General features: G+C 42.3%; 1 protein-coding gene across 1 annotated transcript; it reads left to right on the top strand.

Moving 5' to 3' along the window:
• The first annotated feature begins 386 nt into the window (after positions 1-386).
• Positions 387-2,757, top strand: LOC119628821 (uncharacterized). The gene is made up of 2 exons (XM_038012573.1): positions 387-1,944; positions 2,630-2,757. The coding sequence occupies exons 1-2, from the start codon at positions 387-389 to the stop codon at positions 2,755-2,757; spliced, it is 1,686 nt and encodes a 561-aa protein (XP_037868501.1).
• Positions 2,758-19,854: the final 17,097 nt, after the last annotated feature.

Genomic DNA, 19,854 nt, shown 5'->3' with positions numbered 1-19,854 from the left:
GCATAAACCCACTCGTTCTTAAAACAATTTCGAGTAACTTGCCGAGTTGTGAATTCGATATTTCGTCTCTTAATTACCTAAGTAATAATAATATACAGCTCGCAGACCCGCACTTTAATAAACCCGCTGAAATAGACATTCTGCTTGGCGCCGAAGTATTCATGCAGATCCTAAGACCTACAAAGTTGTTAGGTCCGCCTGGAAAACCTGATTTATTGGAAACCGCATTTGGATATATACTCTTAGGGTCGATCGCTTCGCTCCCTTGTCACAATAATACCGCGCCTAGTGATAACGATCACGCTTTTTTATCGTCGAGTAACGACTCGATCGAAACTTTAGTCTCAAAGTTCTGGGAGTTGGAGTCAGTTCCGACTAAAACACACATGTCTAAAGCCGAACAGGAATGTGAGGATTTTTATGATTTAAATACATACCGCGATAACACAACTGGACGTTACGTCACCGCTTTGCCTTTCTTGAGGTCGCCTACCGCTCTGGGCGATTCTCTTACAACCGCACGTCGCTGTCTGTCGTCACTCGAACGCAGATTTAAGACAAATATCGCTTTAAAAACTGATTACGATGCCGCGATGAGAGATTATCTCGAACGGAACATCATTTCACCCGCACCCGCTCTTACTGATACGAATTATTACGTCATCCCTCACCACGGCATAAGCCGAGAAGACAAACCGCTCCGCATTGTACTGAACGCAACTGCACGATGCATAGATACAAACGTTTCATTGAACGATTGTTTACATTCCGGTCCTAATTTGCAAGCAGACCTAACCGCGATTATTTTAAAATTCAGACTGTTTCCGATTGCTTTAACCGCCGACATCAAACAAATGTTTTTGGCTATAGGCATTCGTGAGGAAGACCGCCGCTTTTTGAATATATTATACAAATTTGACAAAGATGATAACGCGAAAATGTATCATTTTAATCGCGTTTGTTTTGGTCTACGGTGCTCGCCGTACCTTGCTATGAAGACAGTCAAGCGTCTCGCCCGCGATGAAACTGATTTCCCGATCGCTTCAGAAATCGCTAGTGATCATCTTTATATGGATGATCTAGGAGTTTCGGTAGATACGCCCGAGAATGGAATTCAGTTGGCTCATGATTTAATCGAACTATTCAAACGTGGTGGTTTCGACTTAGTTAAATTCGTTAGCAATTCGCCCGAGGTGTTAAAATCGATTCCGCAAGCCAACCGCTTATCTTCAAAAATTGAATTCGACAAAGAGGATAATATGAAGCTCCTAGGTCTAATTTGGTCACCGGTCGAGGATGAATTTTCAATCGCTATTAAATTCAACCCGCAAGCAAAATGTACAAAGCGCCTTATGCTTTCCACAATCGCTAAACTGTGGGACATAAACGGATTTTGTGCCCCTGTCATTTTACACGCAAAATTGTTAATAAAAGCTCTCTGGGTAGCTCAGATTGATTGGGATGCAGAGCCCCCAAGCGACATCTGTGCTGCATGGAAACGCTTTCTTAGTGAACTCCCCGCTCTGCAAGACTTTAAAATACCTCGCTTCGTAGGTATCGTGCCCGAGTCCCGTGTCATACTACTGGGATTTGCGGACGCTTCTGAAAAAGCGATGGGTGCTTCTGTGTATATTTGTGTACAACCAGCTTCCGGACCAAATGAAGTCAATTTAATTGGTGCCAAAAGCAAGGTCGCGCCGCTCAAGGTTATTTCCTTAGCCCGCCTAGAGCTTTGTGCTGCTGTATTATTATCGAAACTGTTTCGATTTGTTATCGACACTGTTTCTCCCCGCTGTCATGTCGACGAAATTTTCGCGTTTACTGATTCGACAGTGACCCTCCATTGGGTTCACTCGTCTCCGCATCGCTTTGATACTTTCATTGCGAACCGCATCGCACAAATACAGAACAACCTTGACCCCAAACACTTCTACCATTGTGAAGGTACGCAGAATCCCAGCGACTGCTTGAGTCGTGGTCTCACACCCGCTCAATTATTGAATCACCCGCTGTGGCTCCATGGCCCCACATGGGCTCGTGATGACGTCCATACATGGCCCATCAACCGCTTCACGTTTGATCCCGCACAAGATGAAAAGATATTAGAGCTCAAAAAACAATCAAATGTCTTCATCACTACAGATGAGACAGAACCCTTTCTCTGTACGCTGGCCAAGCGCGTCTCTTCTTGGTCTAAGCTACTCCGCATTGTGGTATATATATATCGTTTCTTAGGTAAGCTCCCTCGCTCGGACCGAATGCAACTTGCACATCTACAGTTTGCTGAGACTGCTGTCGTAAAAGCGCTTCAACAGCATTACTTTCGAAACGACATCGATGCGCTCTCCAAGGGTCATCGAGTTTCGAGGTCTTTGCTTCCACTTTCTCCGTTTTTGAAAAACGACATTCTCCGCGTTGGAGGCCGCTTAAAAAACTCCTCGCTTGAGTTTGACAGCAAGCATCCGATCTTGCTTCCCAAAAAGGATCACATTGTCAATCTGATTATTGATTATCATCACCGCAAATACCTACACGCTGGTCCGAACTTACTGTTATCACTTCTCAGACAAAAATTTTGGATCATTTCCGGTCGCAGTACCGTAAAACAACGCTTTCGTCTTTGTAACAGATGTTTCAAAGCTGCCCCCCGCACAGAGACGCCTTATATGGCTGATCTGCCCGCTTGTCGAGTCAACGAAACCGTCAAACCCTTTCTTTGGAGTGGCGTTGACTACGCTGGACCGCAGGAAATTTTAATTAGTCGTTACCGTGGTGCGCGCAAGGTCCGCTGCTACTATGCGCTCTTCACATGCATGGTTACAAGAAGCGTGCATGTTGAAATTGCGACAGATTTATCGACCGATTCCTTTCTTCGCGCTTTTCGTCGTTTTATATCACGTCGAGGCAAAATTAATTCGCTATTTTCCGATAACGGAACGAATTTCATAGGCGCCAAAGCCAAGCTCGATGAATTGAGCGAGTTTCTCAGGTCTAAAGCCTTCTGTAAAGCCTTTGAGCAGGAAACTCTCTATCAAGGCGTCAATTGGTCGCTGAACGTACCTACAGCTAGTCACATGGGTGGTAGCTGGGAGAGTATGATTCGAGTTTTCAAAATGCATCTACGCCGCACTATCGGAGACGTTCTTCTCACCTATGAGGAGTTGCTCACCGTCGTTACCCAGGTCGAAATGATTTTAAATAGTCGTCCGTTAATTGCACAATTAAATTCACATCCCGGAGAACCGGAACCTTTAACGCCTTCGCATTTTTTAACTCTCGGACCGCTAGACTCCTTTCATTCTGATCCGCGTTTAGATTCGGTAGATTTAGTTCGCAATAAACGACTTGTCGATGACATTGTTCAGAGATTCTGGAATCGCTGGAGGCGTGAGTACCTAAACACGCTTCAAACGCGCGCTAAATGGAACACCAAATTTAATCCGGTGACTAAAGGTACTGTTGTCCTTCTTAAAACAGAAAACTCACCGCCTTTACAATGGCCAATGGGCATAATTGAAGAAATAATGCCTGCCTCGGACGGGGTCGTTAGAGTAGTCAGAGTGCGCACACAAAACGGCACCTATCTTCGACCTGTAGTAAAACTTTGTGTTTTACCTTCCCAATAACCTATTTTCTCATTTTTATTTTTAATTTATTTTTATCTCATTTTCTTCACTTAATACTTCATATACTTATTATTTGTACTTATTATGTACCACCGCACTACCCTGTTTCCACCCGCTCTAGTTCACGCGTAATCGCTACATTTATGTACTTCTCTCTCATTGTTCAGGAGCTACATCTCCTAAAGGCCGGGGGGATGGTTCTTTTTTAATGAGAGTAGACATAAAACCTCTCGCATGGCCACTTATAAAAAAGAAACATAAGAAGCAAAAGTCAAAAATAAAAAAAGAAGACTATCGCCGACCGCACCGCACGCGCTGTACACGCACACGCCGCTTATTTTTTCACAAATATTTTCATGGACTCAAATTAATTCTCTATTATACAAACTCTTACTGACGACCATATTCGTCGTTGCGCGAGTGATATACAAGTTTTATAGACAATAATTTAGAAGAGTGCCGTGTCAAGTCGCCGCCATTACGCGTCGTCCAGCAGTGGCGTCGAATTCTTCAGCCTGGAAGAAGCTAGCGACGGGTTGGCAGGTACGTCTACTCCTCATAGCCTAGCCTCGGCCTTCCCCTCTTTTGTGCATCTTTAGCGATACTCGCCCCCGCAAAACTTTCTTCAAAAATATTGAACCAGCGCACCGCCGTGGTGGAAAATTTGTAAAGAGTTTTTCCCACTAGTCATCATCATCATCAGCCCACAATCGTCGACTGCTGGACATATGCCTCACCCAATCCACATCACTGATAATTATTCTTTATTTGTTATTATTATATTATTATTAAATATATCCCATTTATTATTCCAAATAATAGCTAAAGAAAACAACCGGATACCAAGTACGATGCCCGAAACCATTGGTCTAAAGCGTATTCTAGCTTTACTAGAGAAGATGGTTGATGCTTATGTAACAGCTGAGGTCCTCTTATTGCGATGATGAAATCTCAAGTCAAACAACCTACGAGACCTAAAGATGGTGTTACTTTTTTGTGTTGCAATAAAAATAGAATAGTAAAATCATTCCTATATGAAATTTTAAGACACTTACACTATTGCGTGTTTATTCATTAAGTGTATTTATATATTGCTTAGTTACGCTCAGTAAGTTTTCGTCATACATAATACATTGGAGGTTTTTACAAGGGGAGATCTGCCACATAGCGGGTGATTTTGTGTGATAAATAAGAACATTACTTTTCCTCCACAATTTCTTATGATACAGTCCCGAAGCTTTAATGAAAAAAAAAAAACTCACATGTATCGTTAAGTATATTAGAGAAAAGCAATTTGTAAGAAAGTCTATAAGGTAGACATACAGACGTCTAGACGTTTCCGACTTAATATCACTTAAGTTGAACATTCACTGGAGTGATCTCACGAAAAATGCTCCCTGCGGTACATTTTCACAAGAAAATGATTACGTGTAAAGTTGGGTTTCGTATGAGGTAAATAATTTATGTTTTTGTGACTGTACATTAAGAATTTTACGTTTTTTTTTATATATTATTGCAATTGTTTTTCTAATGCATCTATCTTCGGAGCATTTAGATTTTAGGTTATGTATTTGATGAATTGCTTCATATCGCTTGGTAAATCTATAAATTTAATTAAATCCGATAACATAAACGAAGCTATAATCTATATGAACTAATATGAAGAAGCCTATGTTTATATAGGTATTATAGAATATATTTTTTTTAATTATTGAAATATTACTGGTGGCCCGGAGGCCTTTCCAGTTTCACCAGGACAGGTGGGCGAGCAAAGGCTCAGCCAGCAGGAGGGGTGGGATTTGCTAACAGCTACCCGAGCGCCTCCGAAGGAGACCTAACAGCTCAAGAGTAGCTGCTTAGCGAATGAATCTACTACCGGATCGGATTTAGGGTTTCTTGTTCAGATTTCACGATTAACAAAACTCGTTAAGACGATCGATTGATAAATTCAACGTCCCCAGAAATTGTTGACCTTTCGTCTCAAAGCTATAAACAGGCGGACAATAAAGTCACCAACATACTAAAATGTTTTGAGACAGGAAAATCTGGCATATGGGCGAGTTCTACACTAGAAACGACATCTCGTGCGACTTCGTTCATATCCATTTCATTTCGCTTGTCTAAAACAGGCCGTTTGTTCGAAATCGCGGATACATACGGGAGACTAAATTAACGAGCAAGTCATACTACAGCTTAATTTCAATTTTAAAAACATCAGTACTCTATGTTTCTAGCCAGAGTGATTCTCGGCGGCTATAAGCAATTTGATAACAGGATGTCCTGACATCAATAAGTACTTAAGTCCCATTTTAAGATCTTAATAGTAAAAAGTGAACATATGAGCAATTAAGTAACCTGTTATTAAACATAGCTATGTTACTAGTACTACCCTGTTATTTGCTGCTACTGTTGCTTTTATTATATTGCTTGCTACGATTATCTGACGATGTTTACAAATAAGTTTAATCTCAATCGACTACACCATTGCCAATAATAATTATGAACGCTCTAAAACAAACTGAAAATTATGTAATGATTATCTTCTGAAAGTGTTTTTTTCTTGCACAAAACATAAGAAGAATACAACCCACCTATTGACGTATGGTCACCTTCGACCTTGACCTTTGACCTTTGACCTTGAACAAGAACATGACATAGCGCTCAGAACACGTCGTGGAGAGAAATTAATTCCACATCCAGATGGTATATGATAATAATTTAAAAATCTCTATACACGCACTGTGGATGAACACAGCCGTTCCGGGTATAAGTTTTATGTCTCTTCTAGAGGCAAGCAGAACGATGGTAAAAAATTACACATGGCCAGTATCACATAAAAAGTTATAATAGTATAAAACTTTATGCTTCGAGCAGATTATAAACATTGTGTCGAGCTATTTCACGACAGTATGGTATTCCATTTTAACCAAACATACGTTAATTGACAGTTCTCGAAAAAATAAAATCACAAAAGAGATCAGTCACTTGTTTTGTACTCACTCCATGACATCATTCTAGGTTAGATGGATCGCTTCTTATCTATTGTTTTTCCTTAACTTTCTGTCTCATTTGTCTATTTCTTACAATGTTTTTTAGAGCTTTTATAGTTGGACAAGCTCACGGCCTACCTGGTGTTAAGTAGTAATCGGAGCCCATAGAAAACTACAACGTAAATGCTGCCACTTACCTCGAGACATGAGTTCTAAGGTCGCAGTTTTTACAGTAAAACGGCGGCCTCACCCTTCAAACCAAAACGCATTACGTGCGGAATCACAAGGTCCCACCACCAGAAGTTGGCATTAATTGTTTTTCTTGTCTGTTTATGGAATTTGCTAGAACTATTTGTAGTGGCTAAAATACGACTCTAAGTCTAACAACGCTTGCAACAACACGATAAATGAATTCGCTTCAACAAAACATGTGAACCGAATTTAAAGCACGTATGTGTAATGTGTAACGTTTAATTACGCGTCGCTACTCGACCGGGCTCTGATAAACGACTCTTCAGTCTCTACTTCATGACATGTTCAGGGTTTTGAACCTCGTCCCCGATAACAATACCGCTGATAATATTTAATATGGGATTATTAATATAGTTAGATGTAATCTTAATATATGTATTTCTTCTTTGCGTGTGTTTGTCACTGAACTCCTCCTAAACGACTGGACCGATTTTAATAAAATTTTCTGTGTACCTTCAGGTGTATTCGAGAATGGTTCAAATTTACAAATCAGCCCGGCAGATGGCGCTGCGGTCGGTATCTTTCTTAGAAATAATTTATATGGCAAAAAAACGTTTGCCGAGCCGCTAGTTAATTTTATAAAAAGTTCACCAAGACTCGCAGTTTAGATATTCGAACCAATGGAGAACAAACATTTTTTACATCTATCGAATTAGAAAAGAAAACAAGGGTACCATTTTTTTGAATGCTAAATGTATTATTACGAAATTCACCTATTTATTAAAAAATATATGTACCTAAGTGCCGTAGAAAACAGGCAAAAGAATTCTTTCGATATTTTAACAGCGTACTGCGATCTTTAACATTTACGAGTATGAAACATAACGAATAAGTCACGTGAGCCAAAAGCAAAGACGCGTGCCAATTTTGAAGGTTGGAAGGAGCAGCTGTTCACCACAATTGATACTTCGTTAAGTGTATCTCTTAACACAAGATAGGCTGCTAGCTCATTTGTCTATATTAAATTAAAAAACACTCGGCTGAGTTTAAGTTAAAAGAAACAGAAATTATGAAAAATCATTTTTAGCGGTATTTACCGTATACCTAAAATAAAAATCGAGGGTCAACGAAGGTCGATTTTACGAACCACCATACCACGCCATTAGAGTACCCAGTGAGCGTAACAATTTAATTGATTTATTTATCCCTATATCCAATTAGACTCGTACCTCGTACCAAAAATCACCCCATAGTACTCGAAGAAGTTTCATAAGCACAATAAATTGGATCGAAATTAAAATTACATTTCAATGAAGTAATTTTAGAACTTTATTTTTGTATTTAAAGTTGATTAACGATCAAATATCAAAGACTCATTGTAGCGCACGGTTTCTTATTTAGATAATTATACTTTCTTTGGATTTGTTAGGAGGAAGATTTTTACAATAAAATAAAATAAAATTATGATGCAACTTTCATGGCTGACAGTTTATTCCTAATGACTTTTGAAACAAATTTAAAAATTATAAAAATATTAATGAGAGCTGTTGCTTTGCAACTAAACTTTTTACTGCGGTTCCGAACACTCATACAAAACAAATCAATATTATTGGAAACGTGAATATGTTGATTCAACTCTAAAATTTTATTGACACTCCATTCATCAGCTATGAGGTGTATACTTTGATTCTGTTGAACTGGTGATTATGGTAATATTACATACACGTATACAGGGTGACTTTGAATGATGTCTGTCGACGATGGTGAGTCTCTATGGTTAGATGGACTTTAGGTCGCCTTGAAGAAAAATACTACCTAACAGTACTCATAATAGAAATTAGAAAGACAAGTTTTAAATAAACATGAGAATGACTACTATCGCAAAGATACTTTATGTGTAGCTTAGTGCCTTAAGCAATAACGTTCGAACAATTAGTCCCATTTAAAATCCTCTGCCAACAAAAAATGAGTGCTATCAGTTTTATTTGTAACTCAAAACCCGAAACACTCAATTCATTTGTGATAAAGGCATTTCCAATATCCGTAGAGCATGTGTTCGTAATGTGAATACATTTAGTACAAGAATTCGACAACAAAACATTCCCTTTGAACATTTCATTGGGCTATGGAGCTATACTATGGGAACTTGGGAAGGTTTAGAGCTTCATTCAAACTTCGAACATTCCCTTACTATTGGTTGTAATAAAACCTTCTTTGTTACCCTTCGCCGTCTGCTGGTGCTGATTACGTGGGGCGTTCGAAAGGTCTGGTGCCTAATTACTGGCAGAACGTGAACCTTTGAATGTCTTCAGAAAATCACTTATTAAGATACGGCGAAAATTAAATATCTTAAATGCCATTATTTTACAGCTCTAATCGTTCAAATTTACTCAGCAGTATATGGCTGTTGCATAGAAATTAAATTTCATCAGGGTTAGAATCTAGGGTGGGATGGCTTAAATTAACGACGTAATTTTTTTAAAGATTATTTCGAAAACTTTCCTGATTTTTTTTTCTAAGCTATCAATTACTTGAAAAGCGATGCTAATTATATCACCTTATACCAGCACTTTCTGGTTTCGCCCTTGGAAAGTCTTCCGAGCCACCAGCTACTAACCACCCATATCTTCTTCTATATAAAAAAACCTAAAAATGAACAACATGTTTGTACTTACACTCGTGAGCTTACAACAGTAATACTACACCGGAAATTTCTTGAGACAATTGTCATTACAATTTGACACGTAGACTCACAAAACACCCCGCCACCAGTAAGATCGTTGTAGATTTGAGTACGATTTAATTTCCTTTATGCTCATATTAAAATCTTTAAGCTCCTTGAACTGGCGTTACGGTTAATGTACTAAGTCATTAAGTTGGTAACTCGTTTGCCTAACGTGACTTTATGTTATTACCTTTTGACTTTATTCAGGACTATTCAAACTTGATCTATGGCTTTGAAAGAATATAAACTTATATTTAAACAGTGTTTTATGATTACATGAAATTTTAAAGTTAATAATAATTACGTAATAATTTAAGATTCTATAACTTAAAACTAACGATTTTATTCAAATCGGTAAGAACGCCGATTAAGTACCTACATAAAATTAATAAATTACATTAGATCATTCTGCTTGTCGACCTGCCGTTGTGTAGAAGGGATTGTCTGCGCGCGCGTGCTGGTGCAACTGGTGCGAGGATCACTATTGCACTGCCTACACTGGTGCAAAGCACTTACACCAGCGTTGACAGTCGTTTGGCTGAAAACAGCGTCACTTGCACAAGGATACAAGTTTGTATCTTTGAAATTAATTAATATTTCTTTTTTTTTGTTTCAGCATATGAAAATATAAATTTATTTTAGGGCTGCTCATGCAAAAAATCGATTTTCGTCATTTTGTCGGTTACATTAGTCTACGTAGGACCCATCGATACTGTCTTGAATGATCATGTTCTCTGATTCGAAGTAATTTCAAAGCAGTTGAGACTAATTACTAACTAATTTATTTTGTTAATTAATTAAGATATTTTCAAAATTTAATAAACATTACAATATAACCGTGGGATTGCCAATATTATTATATACGAATAAAATAATATAAAAGAGATATTTCGACGAACAAACATTTAAGACAGGTTAACAAGAGTTTCGAAAATTAATGGCTTTTCTCTTAAGTACGAGTAGTCTGTTGTCATTCAAAGACGTAACGTCACGTATCTCATTAACGGGTTGAGAGGCGCTTAATTATACCTGTGTTTGTTTCTAATTATTGTCTTTTTTCAGGAATTTAAATTTATTTTTATTCAATACTATTTTAGCTTACATTTACAATTTTGTGTTGCTTTACTTTCATAAAGAGATAGTCTGCAAAAAAAGCTACTTTTGGTATACAATTGAAGAATCCTTGAATCTATGGAAGTTATTACTTTGACTAGAGGTCCCGCAGTAGTCGAAATTCGACTATAATTAATCGGAATTGTAAGTTTGTACACTATTATGATTGTATTTTATACTTCTATAATCACAAATTTCGCCAAGGCTACACTATAAAAAAATATTAACAAAGACAAACAATATTTAATCTACTCTCAATTTGACTATAGACGTCAAGAACAAAAGTTTGACAATAAATAGTATGCATGCGTGTGTGCGTCAAATACATGGTATGTAGTGTGTGTAATGTTTTCTTTATTGATTTAATGTATCTTTTATGCATTATTTAAAAAAAATATTAGCATTGTGCACTTCTTCTCTATATTCTCTATAAGTGTGCAAAATTTCATACTCCTCCGTCCGCGCAATTTTCGTAAAAAGGGATACAAAGTTTTTGCTTCACGTATTATATTACTTTGATTAACGAATTTTGAAATGTGGTGTGATGTAAGACATTGCGAAGCTATTCCATTTATAGTTTAAAAAGATCGGTTGTCTGTAAAGTCGGTTTACTGACGATAGTTGAACGTGACAACGTCATAAGAAAATACTGATGGAATGGTTTCATTTTTCAATTATCGCAATTATCGTTGCTATAAACAATTGACACTGCATTCACTTTTCACTGAACTTCATACTTGACGAAAACATGTAAATGTATTATTGTATAGCAGCTGTCCACGCGGATGTATCGCTCACTCAAGTAGGAGAGAGACATATTATGTCGAACGCTGCCGAACGCGGAGGCCGATTGTGCCTCTTTGTCGCTTGTTGCGCGCTCTCGCTCGCACTTCAAGCCGTAAATGGAACGCCTCAATGAGTCATGTTTTTTCGTGCGTGCAGCCGGCTGAATCGAAATAGACCAATGTCTTACACGTCAAAAAAATCGTAAAATTAAAATTTGAAATATTAAATATGAAAAGCGATATTCAGCTTCAATACGCAGTTTGATCATTTAGCCGTATAGTGATAAAACTCGTTTTACGCAAAAGCACACTAGATAGCCATAGAATTATGTTTAAGAAATTTTGTTATTATATATATAGATATGCAGTACCAAACAAAGAAAAATTTAGTTCCAACACAAAATTTTTTCAGGACACAATTAGCCTTGAAAAACATCCATTGTTATCAAAATGTCGTTCAAAGGAAATCGCCTCATTATCTGCAAGTAATATTCCGTTTTTTTTTTTTTTTTTTTTTTTTTATGATTGAAACATTACTGGTGGCCCGGAGGCCTTTCCAGCTTCACCAGGACAGGTGGGCGAGCAAAGGCTCAGCCAGGAGGGGGGGAATTTGCTAACAACTGCCCGAGCGCCTCCGAAGGAGACCTAACAACTCAAGAGCAATTGCTTCGCGAATGAATCTACTACCGGATCGGAATCGCGACCCACTGAGAAGATCCGGCGAGAAACTCAGCGGGCTGATGCATGGGTTAGGTTGCACGTCGACCTCTTTGTCGAGTTCGACGAGTACGGTTACCGGGGTTCCTCAGCCTGCTCCTAGTGTTAGAGCTGAAGGTATCTAATGCAAGAGTTATTGGATCTGATGGATCCGTAAGGACGTGTCTAGGGCGACGACGGTGACTTGCTCCTGCGTGATCAGGATTCGGGGAGTAATCAGCGGCGGCAACGATAAGGCGATTATCATGACGCATAGCCTTATCGAAGTAACGTTCCGACACTAACTTCATATGTTTGCGGATCGATTCGAGGCCCAGGTCGTCGTGAAGGTCGACGTTCCTCACGAACCACGGAGCCCCGACGGCTAACCTGCAAAAGCGGGATTGTAGGGATTGGAGGGTGTCTATGTGTGTGCGGGCCGCGTGAGCGAACACCACACTCGCGTAAGTCATGACGGGCCTTATGCAAGTTTTGTAAAGTGTCACCTTGTTCCGAAGGGACATTTTACTCCGCTTACAGATCATGGGATAGAGTCTACCGAGAATAAATGCGGCACGGTCACGGACTGTTTTTATATGCGGACGGAATGTCATGGATGCATCCAGGGTTACTCCCAGGTACTTGACCTTCCTGGTCCAGGGTATAGGTTGGCCGAAGAGGGTGATCGGGGGTGTGATATTTCTCCTCCTAATGCGGGAGGAAATAAGCGGAGAGTTTCCCCTTTGAAATAACACTGCTGTGCTTTTCGCTGGGTTGATGTCTATGCGCCATTTTCGAAACCACTGTCCGAGGGTTAACGCTGCACTCTGGAGCTTACTCGCGATTAGGGACTTGTTTCTACTTGAGTAGTAAACGGTTGTGTCGTCAGCGAATAAGGCTAGCTGGGTCGGCGGCGACTGGGGAATATCATTGACAAATAAACTAAATAGGAGCGGAGAAAGAACGGAGCCTTGCGGGACTCCAGCCGTGAGTGGTCGCGGGGAGGAGCGGGTTCCCTCTACTCGATATCGAAAAGAGCGGTTAGACAAGAAGTCCCGTATGATGAGCACGAGACTATCCGGTACGCCCATGTTGAAAAGTTTGAAAATCAAACCGTTGTGCCAGACTTTGTCGAACGCTTTTGCGACGTCGAAGAAGAGGGCTCCCGTGTAGATCGGTTTTGGTCGGTTAAGTCCCACGAGAATGTGCTCCGTGAGGCGGTGCACCTGTTGTACGCATGAGTGATTTGCACGGAATCCGAATTGTTCATCGATGAGAATGCCCTTTGATGAGACGAAGTCTCTGAGGCGTTTGTAGAGCAGACGCTCATACAGTTTGCCTAGAGACATGAGGAGGCTAATCGGGCGGTAGCTCGTCGGATGATTTTTTGGTTTACCGGGTTTATGTATGCCGATAACGTCCGCTTCTTTCCACACCGCGGGAAAGATACAGTTAGCCATAGCGGCATTAAAAATAGATGCCAACATCACGATGAGTTGGACGGGTAAAAGTTTAATAACACGGTTAGATATACCGTCAGAACCGGGAGCTTTGCGAGGACGTAGGTCTTTGATCAAGTCTTTAACTTCCATCGGGGTGACGGGTTGTAACGCATCCAAGGGTGGCAAGGAGGCTCTGCGTTCTACCTCACTGTCTACTAATTCTACATGAACAGGGTCCACGGATTGAGTGCTGGGCGTGCACTGGGTTTGCAATGTATCGGCCAGCAGCTCTGCTTTTTCGTCATCATCGAACGCCGCGAGTCGGCCCGAGGGGCCTACGAGGGGGGGCATAGCTACTACCGTATCCGATTTGAGAGTACGAGCTAGGCGGTAGTAAGACCTTTGAGAGGGCGCGAGTCCTTCTAAGAAATCAGACCATCTGGCATCTCGGACTTCGGCGATGCGAGACTTTACGTCGCGTTGTAGGGCACGCATTCGAGTACGATTTTCCACGGTAGGATACCTATCGTAGTCGCGGATCGAGGCGTTCTTAGCTCTAAGGAGTTCCCTAATATCGTCGGGCAATTTGAAGCGGTGAAGGAAGTCCTCCGCTACAACTTGCTTCGATGACCTATCTAATGTCGAGGTGATGTGTGACGTTAAGATGTCTATGGCTTCAGCGGTATCCTGAGGAGACGGGGTAGAGTCCGGGCTAAACGGGAGCGATGGTGGATCAGATTCAGCCAGGCTAATGCCCAGCGTGTGCCAATCCACCACTGTCCTCGTGACGGGAACGGAATCGGGAGCGCGACCGAGCTTCAAAATGACGGGACGGTGGTCTGAATCTAACTCTGAAACTACTTCGATCGAGTGTAAGCGCAGAGTAACGTTTTTTAATAACGCTATGTCGAGTATATCCGGGCGATGCGCGATATTTAGCGGGTAGTGAGTCGGGGTTAGCGGAGCGATGATATCGAAGGCGAGATCATCGACTAACGCGTCGAGCCGCCTGCCATTAGGGGTTGTGGTATGTGAGTTCCACCTGATGTGTTTACAATTTAGGTCGCCCGCCAGAATGACAGAGCTTCCCATGCCAAGTAGCGCCTCGATATCACTGCTTAGAACGATCTTATCCGGTGGAAGATAAACGGACGCGATAACGATCGGCGCGTGACCCGTCAGTGAGATTCGGCACACTGATGCTTCGATGTTAGCGAGCGCGGGAGGATCGAGCGGGACGCAATGCAGGGCTCTTCTATAGTAAATGACGGTACCACCACCACGAGCAGTGAGCCTATCGTTCCTAACCATGTTATAGTTCGCGATTTTAGGGTCGCGACGCGCGGGCTTGAGTAGAGTCTCCTGCACTAAGAAAATGTCAATTTGATGGTCACGCAAAAAATCACAAACCTGATCACGTTGATTTGCGAGACCGTAAGCGTTAAAAAATCCTATCGTTACGGATAAGGGCTTTATTCTACTAATGTACGCCATTGATTACCGGCGGAGTGAGGGGAGGACGTACGTATTTAACGACGCGTATACGTCAGCGTATTCCTGCACAACAGCGATGAAGTGTTGTGCAGTGGAGGCGGCGCGAATGGCGTCACCCAAGGCGTTAACACGCTCAAAGTTGATCGACTGAAAAAAGTCGATCGCTAGAGCGAGATTATCGGACGCGGTCGGGGTGCTGATCGCGGGGGAGGGACGAATCGCGGGGGCGGGACGAATCGCGGAGGGAGGAGCTGCAGCCGTGTTCGTGTACGGCAACGGTTTAGCCCAGGCCGAGCCGCTGGGCACCGGCGCCGGCACGAAGGCAGGCTTAGCCTTCGGCACAGGGGGTGCTGAGACTTTGATGTCTGGGCGGGAAGCTCGGAGGCGGTTTTGGCGGGCGACGCGGCGATTTATTTTTGGAGCTCGGGGGCATCCACGGTAGTTCGCGGGGTGACCCTGTGTTCGGCACAGGACGCAGCTAGGTGGTTCGGTGGCGGTTTTCTGGTCGCGAGTACAGAGGGCCGTGGCGTGATCGCCCAAACACTTAACACATCGGGGGCGCGCGTGACAGTTACGGGAAGAGTGCCCGTACAGTTGGCAGTTATGGCACTGACTAGGAGTGCCTTTTTTATGGGGGACTTCGACGGCGATACCGGAGAGCTTACAGACGGTCCGTATGTTAAAAATGTGCTTACCCTCGGGGGTAGGCTGGAGGGCGACTAGAACCATATTGTATGGCTCCCTACCGCGGCCGGTGTGCATGCGGTGCACGGAATTTACTGGTAGGCCTTGTTCTATCAGATCAGCCTTGACGAGATCAGCATCTAGCTCCTTCGGGATTCCACGTATGACAACGCGGAGTTCGCGCTCCTCCTGGAGCGTATAAGTGTGGAAGCTTATACGCTCCTTTCGGAGGTAATTTGAGAGGGCCCTATGGTCGTCGGGTGACGTTACTTTTATTTGAATCCCGTTAGCGAGATTACGGGCGCTGACAAAATTAATATTTTTGGCCTTAAGGGCCAGGGAAACTCGGTCCCAAGCTGTCTTCTCTTGAAGGATTATCGGGGGAGGGGTCTGAGTTTTAGATTGTGCCACTGGACGCGGCGACGGTGTTGCACGGACAGCGGGAGCGACGGGGGTTGGAGGGCGGGGACGCGACGCGTTCGCGGCTTTGCTTACTTTAGCGGCCGCGGAAGCTCGGGCCTCCGCAGCGCGCTTTTTACCTTTTTGGACTACTGTGAATCCATCAGTCGTGGCGGCGGGGGAAGGGTCGACCTCCATGTCCGACTCTGAATCGGATGAGGAGGGCGCGGGCGACCTGCGGGTGGGTGTTTTAGCGGGCGCAGTGGACGACGCAGGCACGACGGAGGCCGTGGACGAACGCACGGAAGCAACGTAGGTCGCCGACGAACGCACGGTTGAGGCGGAAGCTGCAACGGTCGACGCAGAAGTTTTGGGCGCGAGTATCGGGGACACGGGATCGGCAGGCGTGATGGAGGCCGCGATGGACGACGCAGGAGCGACGGGAGCGACAGAGACCGCCGGCGAGTTCGCTGCGTGATGGGTCTTGAATTCTAAAAATTCTGCCGATAGCGTTGGGTACCTAAGGCGAAGAAATTCTGCAAACAGATCGACCGTGGACTCCATTATAATAGACGAGTGCCCAGGGGGGGCTGCCCCGGGACTTTAAAAACACACTCGCCTTACGGCGAGGCCCCAAAAATTGTAATAATCGCAATTAATTACGGCACACAGCCGTCCGCTTGCAAACGGGCCACTAAGTTACCGAACGAATTCCTGGAATTTAGGGGTCCGCCCGCTCACAGATGGCGATGCGACGCAATTAGCACAGGTAGTCACTTCCGAGAAAAACACTTGGACGCCAGATGTGCCCCGAACCGAGGTTGGGCAATCGAACGGTCGATGAGCACGTCAGCACGCGACGGGTGCCTGAATCGGAATGTAATATTCCGTGCAACACAACATCCCACGCACAGCATCGTACGTTTTCATAAAAGCTCTTAACATTCAAAGAAGTTTAGCTGGGGCCTGAAGCCGTAGGCGTTACTGCTGCATAAATAACCAGGTTTCCAAGTCAAACAAAAGCTTGGATACAATACTCAACTAAGCAACTTTATGCCTCAAAATAACTCCAGAATTAAGGTCATTAGTTAATTGTTACCGGAATGACATTGTAGTGTTAATTTTCATCTTGAAATAATAATTTAATTACTTGAATTTGAAATAGGAACACTTCGATGTCTTGATAGAGCTTCGTCGTTTGATTTCATTCGATGTTTTGTTTTTTAATTAAATTATTTAATTCGCATTCGTGACGAAAATGTGCAATATTTTTAGAATTACATACTTTTAATCAAACAGGAACGCGATACCGCATTTTTTATTTATTTATTGCTTAGATGGGTGGACGATCTCACAGCCCACCTGTTTTTAAGTGATTACTTGAGCTCATGGACATCTACAACGTAAATGCGCCACCCACCTTGAGATATCAGTTCTAAGATTTCAGTATAGTTACAACGGCTGCTCCACCCTTCAAGCCGAAACGCATTACTGCTTCACGGCAGAAATAGGCAGGGCGGTGGTACCTACCCGCGCGGACTCACAAGAGGTGCTACCACCGGTAACGTTTTAATCGTTCAGTTGTTTCTTTGCATTGATTATGACGTAAGATAAAGAACATTCTGTCAGGAAAATCCAGGTTGTAGTCGAAGTTCCGTCATACAAAGGTGGTCTAGTGTAACGCGAGCATGCTGAAATAGGTTCGTTAACTTTTCAATTTTCCGACGTAGGCCGTCGCTGCACGGATGTGACGGCCGACACCCCCTTGCAATAGGGCTGTCGAGACAAACCTTTAAATAAATAAAATAAATAAATCAGAACTGGAAATAAATCACCCACAATCATTCGGCCCCAAATTAGGATTCCCTGTGTTATGGTTACTAGAGACTAACATACATACTTAATTACATTTAAATATGTAAATAATATGTATAGATAATAAACACCCTGGCGAAGAAAAAATTAACTTGTTAATCACACGAATGTTTTTCCGATGCGGGAATTGAACCCACAAGTCTCAGCGCAATAGTCATGGGGCGTTCACTAATGCACAATCGAGTTTTAGACCTCATGCCTCAAAATGTAACATTAACATTGTAGATATCTACGGTCTTCGGTAACCACTTACTACTAGGTGGTCTGTGAACTAGCTTATCCGTCTGAACACTTTACTGATGGTAGAAACCTCTTGTGAGTCCGCACGGGTAGGTACCAGCACCCTACCTATTCCTGCCGTGGAGCAGTAATGCGGTTCGCTTTGAAGGGCGGGGCAGCCGTAGTAATTACTCGTATACTGAGACTTTAGAACTCATAATATCTCGAGGTGGGTGGTGGCATTTACGTTGTAGTTGTCTATGGGCTCCGGTAACCACTTAACACCAGGTGGGCCGTGAGCTCGTCCATCCACCTAAGCAATAAAAAAAAAGAAAAAAAAAAGAACAATAAACAAAACACCTGACTTTCACTTATCGCCTTCAAAGGCAGACAAGCATACAGTTCACCTGATGGTGAGTTCTTACCTACGTCAGTAATGTCAGGGGCGCAATCAAAGTCTACTGCAACAAGATATCCCAAAATAGATACTGTGTACTCAATCAAATCATACAGGAGTCATATTTTCTATGAACTGGACAACCCTAAGTCGTGTCCTATTATTTACTGCCAGTTGCCCCACCGAGTATTAACTACCACTAGACACGTACTGTTTATAGATTTTTTTTTCGTTGCTAACAGTTAGGCCATTGTATTCCAAGGTAAAACACACGGAAAAGCAAATAAAATTGCCAGATCGAATTCTTAGATAGTAACTACGTTAATTCTACTACTAACCCTGAGAGTGTAAATACGATAGGTAATTGTCTCATTTAAAAAAAAACAATGATTTTTTTTTAGTATAACTTAATTAAAATTCAGTTTATTTTATAAACTTTATATAAATTTAGCTTATTTAGGTAGGTGGGTGAACGAGTTCACGGCGCAACTGGTGATAAGTGTTTAGCGGAGCTCATAGATAGAACGAGAATGTCATCAATGCTTCCTTCCATTTTTACTGGTGGTAGGGCGTCTTGTGAGTCCACATGTGTAGGTACCACCGCCTTGCCTATTAATGATGTGAAGCAGTAAGCGGGTTTATTCTAAAAACCGAGACTTATAACTCATGTCTCAAGGTTTGAGGCGGTATTTACGTTGTTGATGCATATGGCCTTCCGTGACCACTTAACACCAGGGGCCTGTGTAAGCTCATTCAGCTATCTAAGCTATAAAAAAACTCAAAGAGCGCTGTGAAAGATTATTGGAAATCTCCGTTGAATCCTAGTCGCATTATATGACACTCACGCAGATATGAGGAAGTGCTATTATAAGCTATTCTGTGTAATATCATATCGCGACATTAACTGACTCTCTGATTATTAAACGAATGATTTGCTATATTTCTTATCTTTCCATAATTGTAAGTTAAACTAAACAGCGTGGGAACGCAACGCGAATTGAGTCTTCTGCGAACTGTGACTGATAAAATAATTTTATCTCACCTGATCAAAACATGCGATGAACTGTATACATAACGATACAGTTCACGAGCATATGGAATCCTGCATATACGGAGGTTCGGAAAGTGCACGAACGCGCAGCTCTACCTTTCCATTACACGCGTTATTTGATGAAGCCGCGGATAATGAAATTTCCAACGGTAGAATTGCCTCAGCA

The sequence above is a fragment of the Bombyx mori genome, chromosome 8, assembly GCF_030269925.1.
Source record: "Bombyx mori chromosome 8, ASM3026992v2".
Taxonomy (NCBI): domain Eukaryota; kingdom Metazoa; phylum Arthropoda; class Insecta; order Lepidoptera; family Bombycidae; genus Bombyx; species Bombyx mori.
The sequence above is the reverse complement of the archived record's forward strand: the minus strand, read 5'-3'. Positions and strand labels throughout refer to the sequence as shown.

What these genes read in the sequence shown, in the direction of transcription:
- LOC119628821 (XM_038012573.1), top strand. Translation starts at nt 387, where the DNA reads ATGTCTAAAGCCGAACAGGAATGTGAGGATTTTTATGATTTAAATACA. An exon ending in ACACTTCTACCATTGTGAAG is followed by an intron (nt 1,945 to 2,629) that starts GTACGCAGAATC and finishes TCTTTGTAACAG; the next exon opens with ATGTTTCAAAGCTGCCCCCC.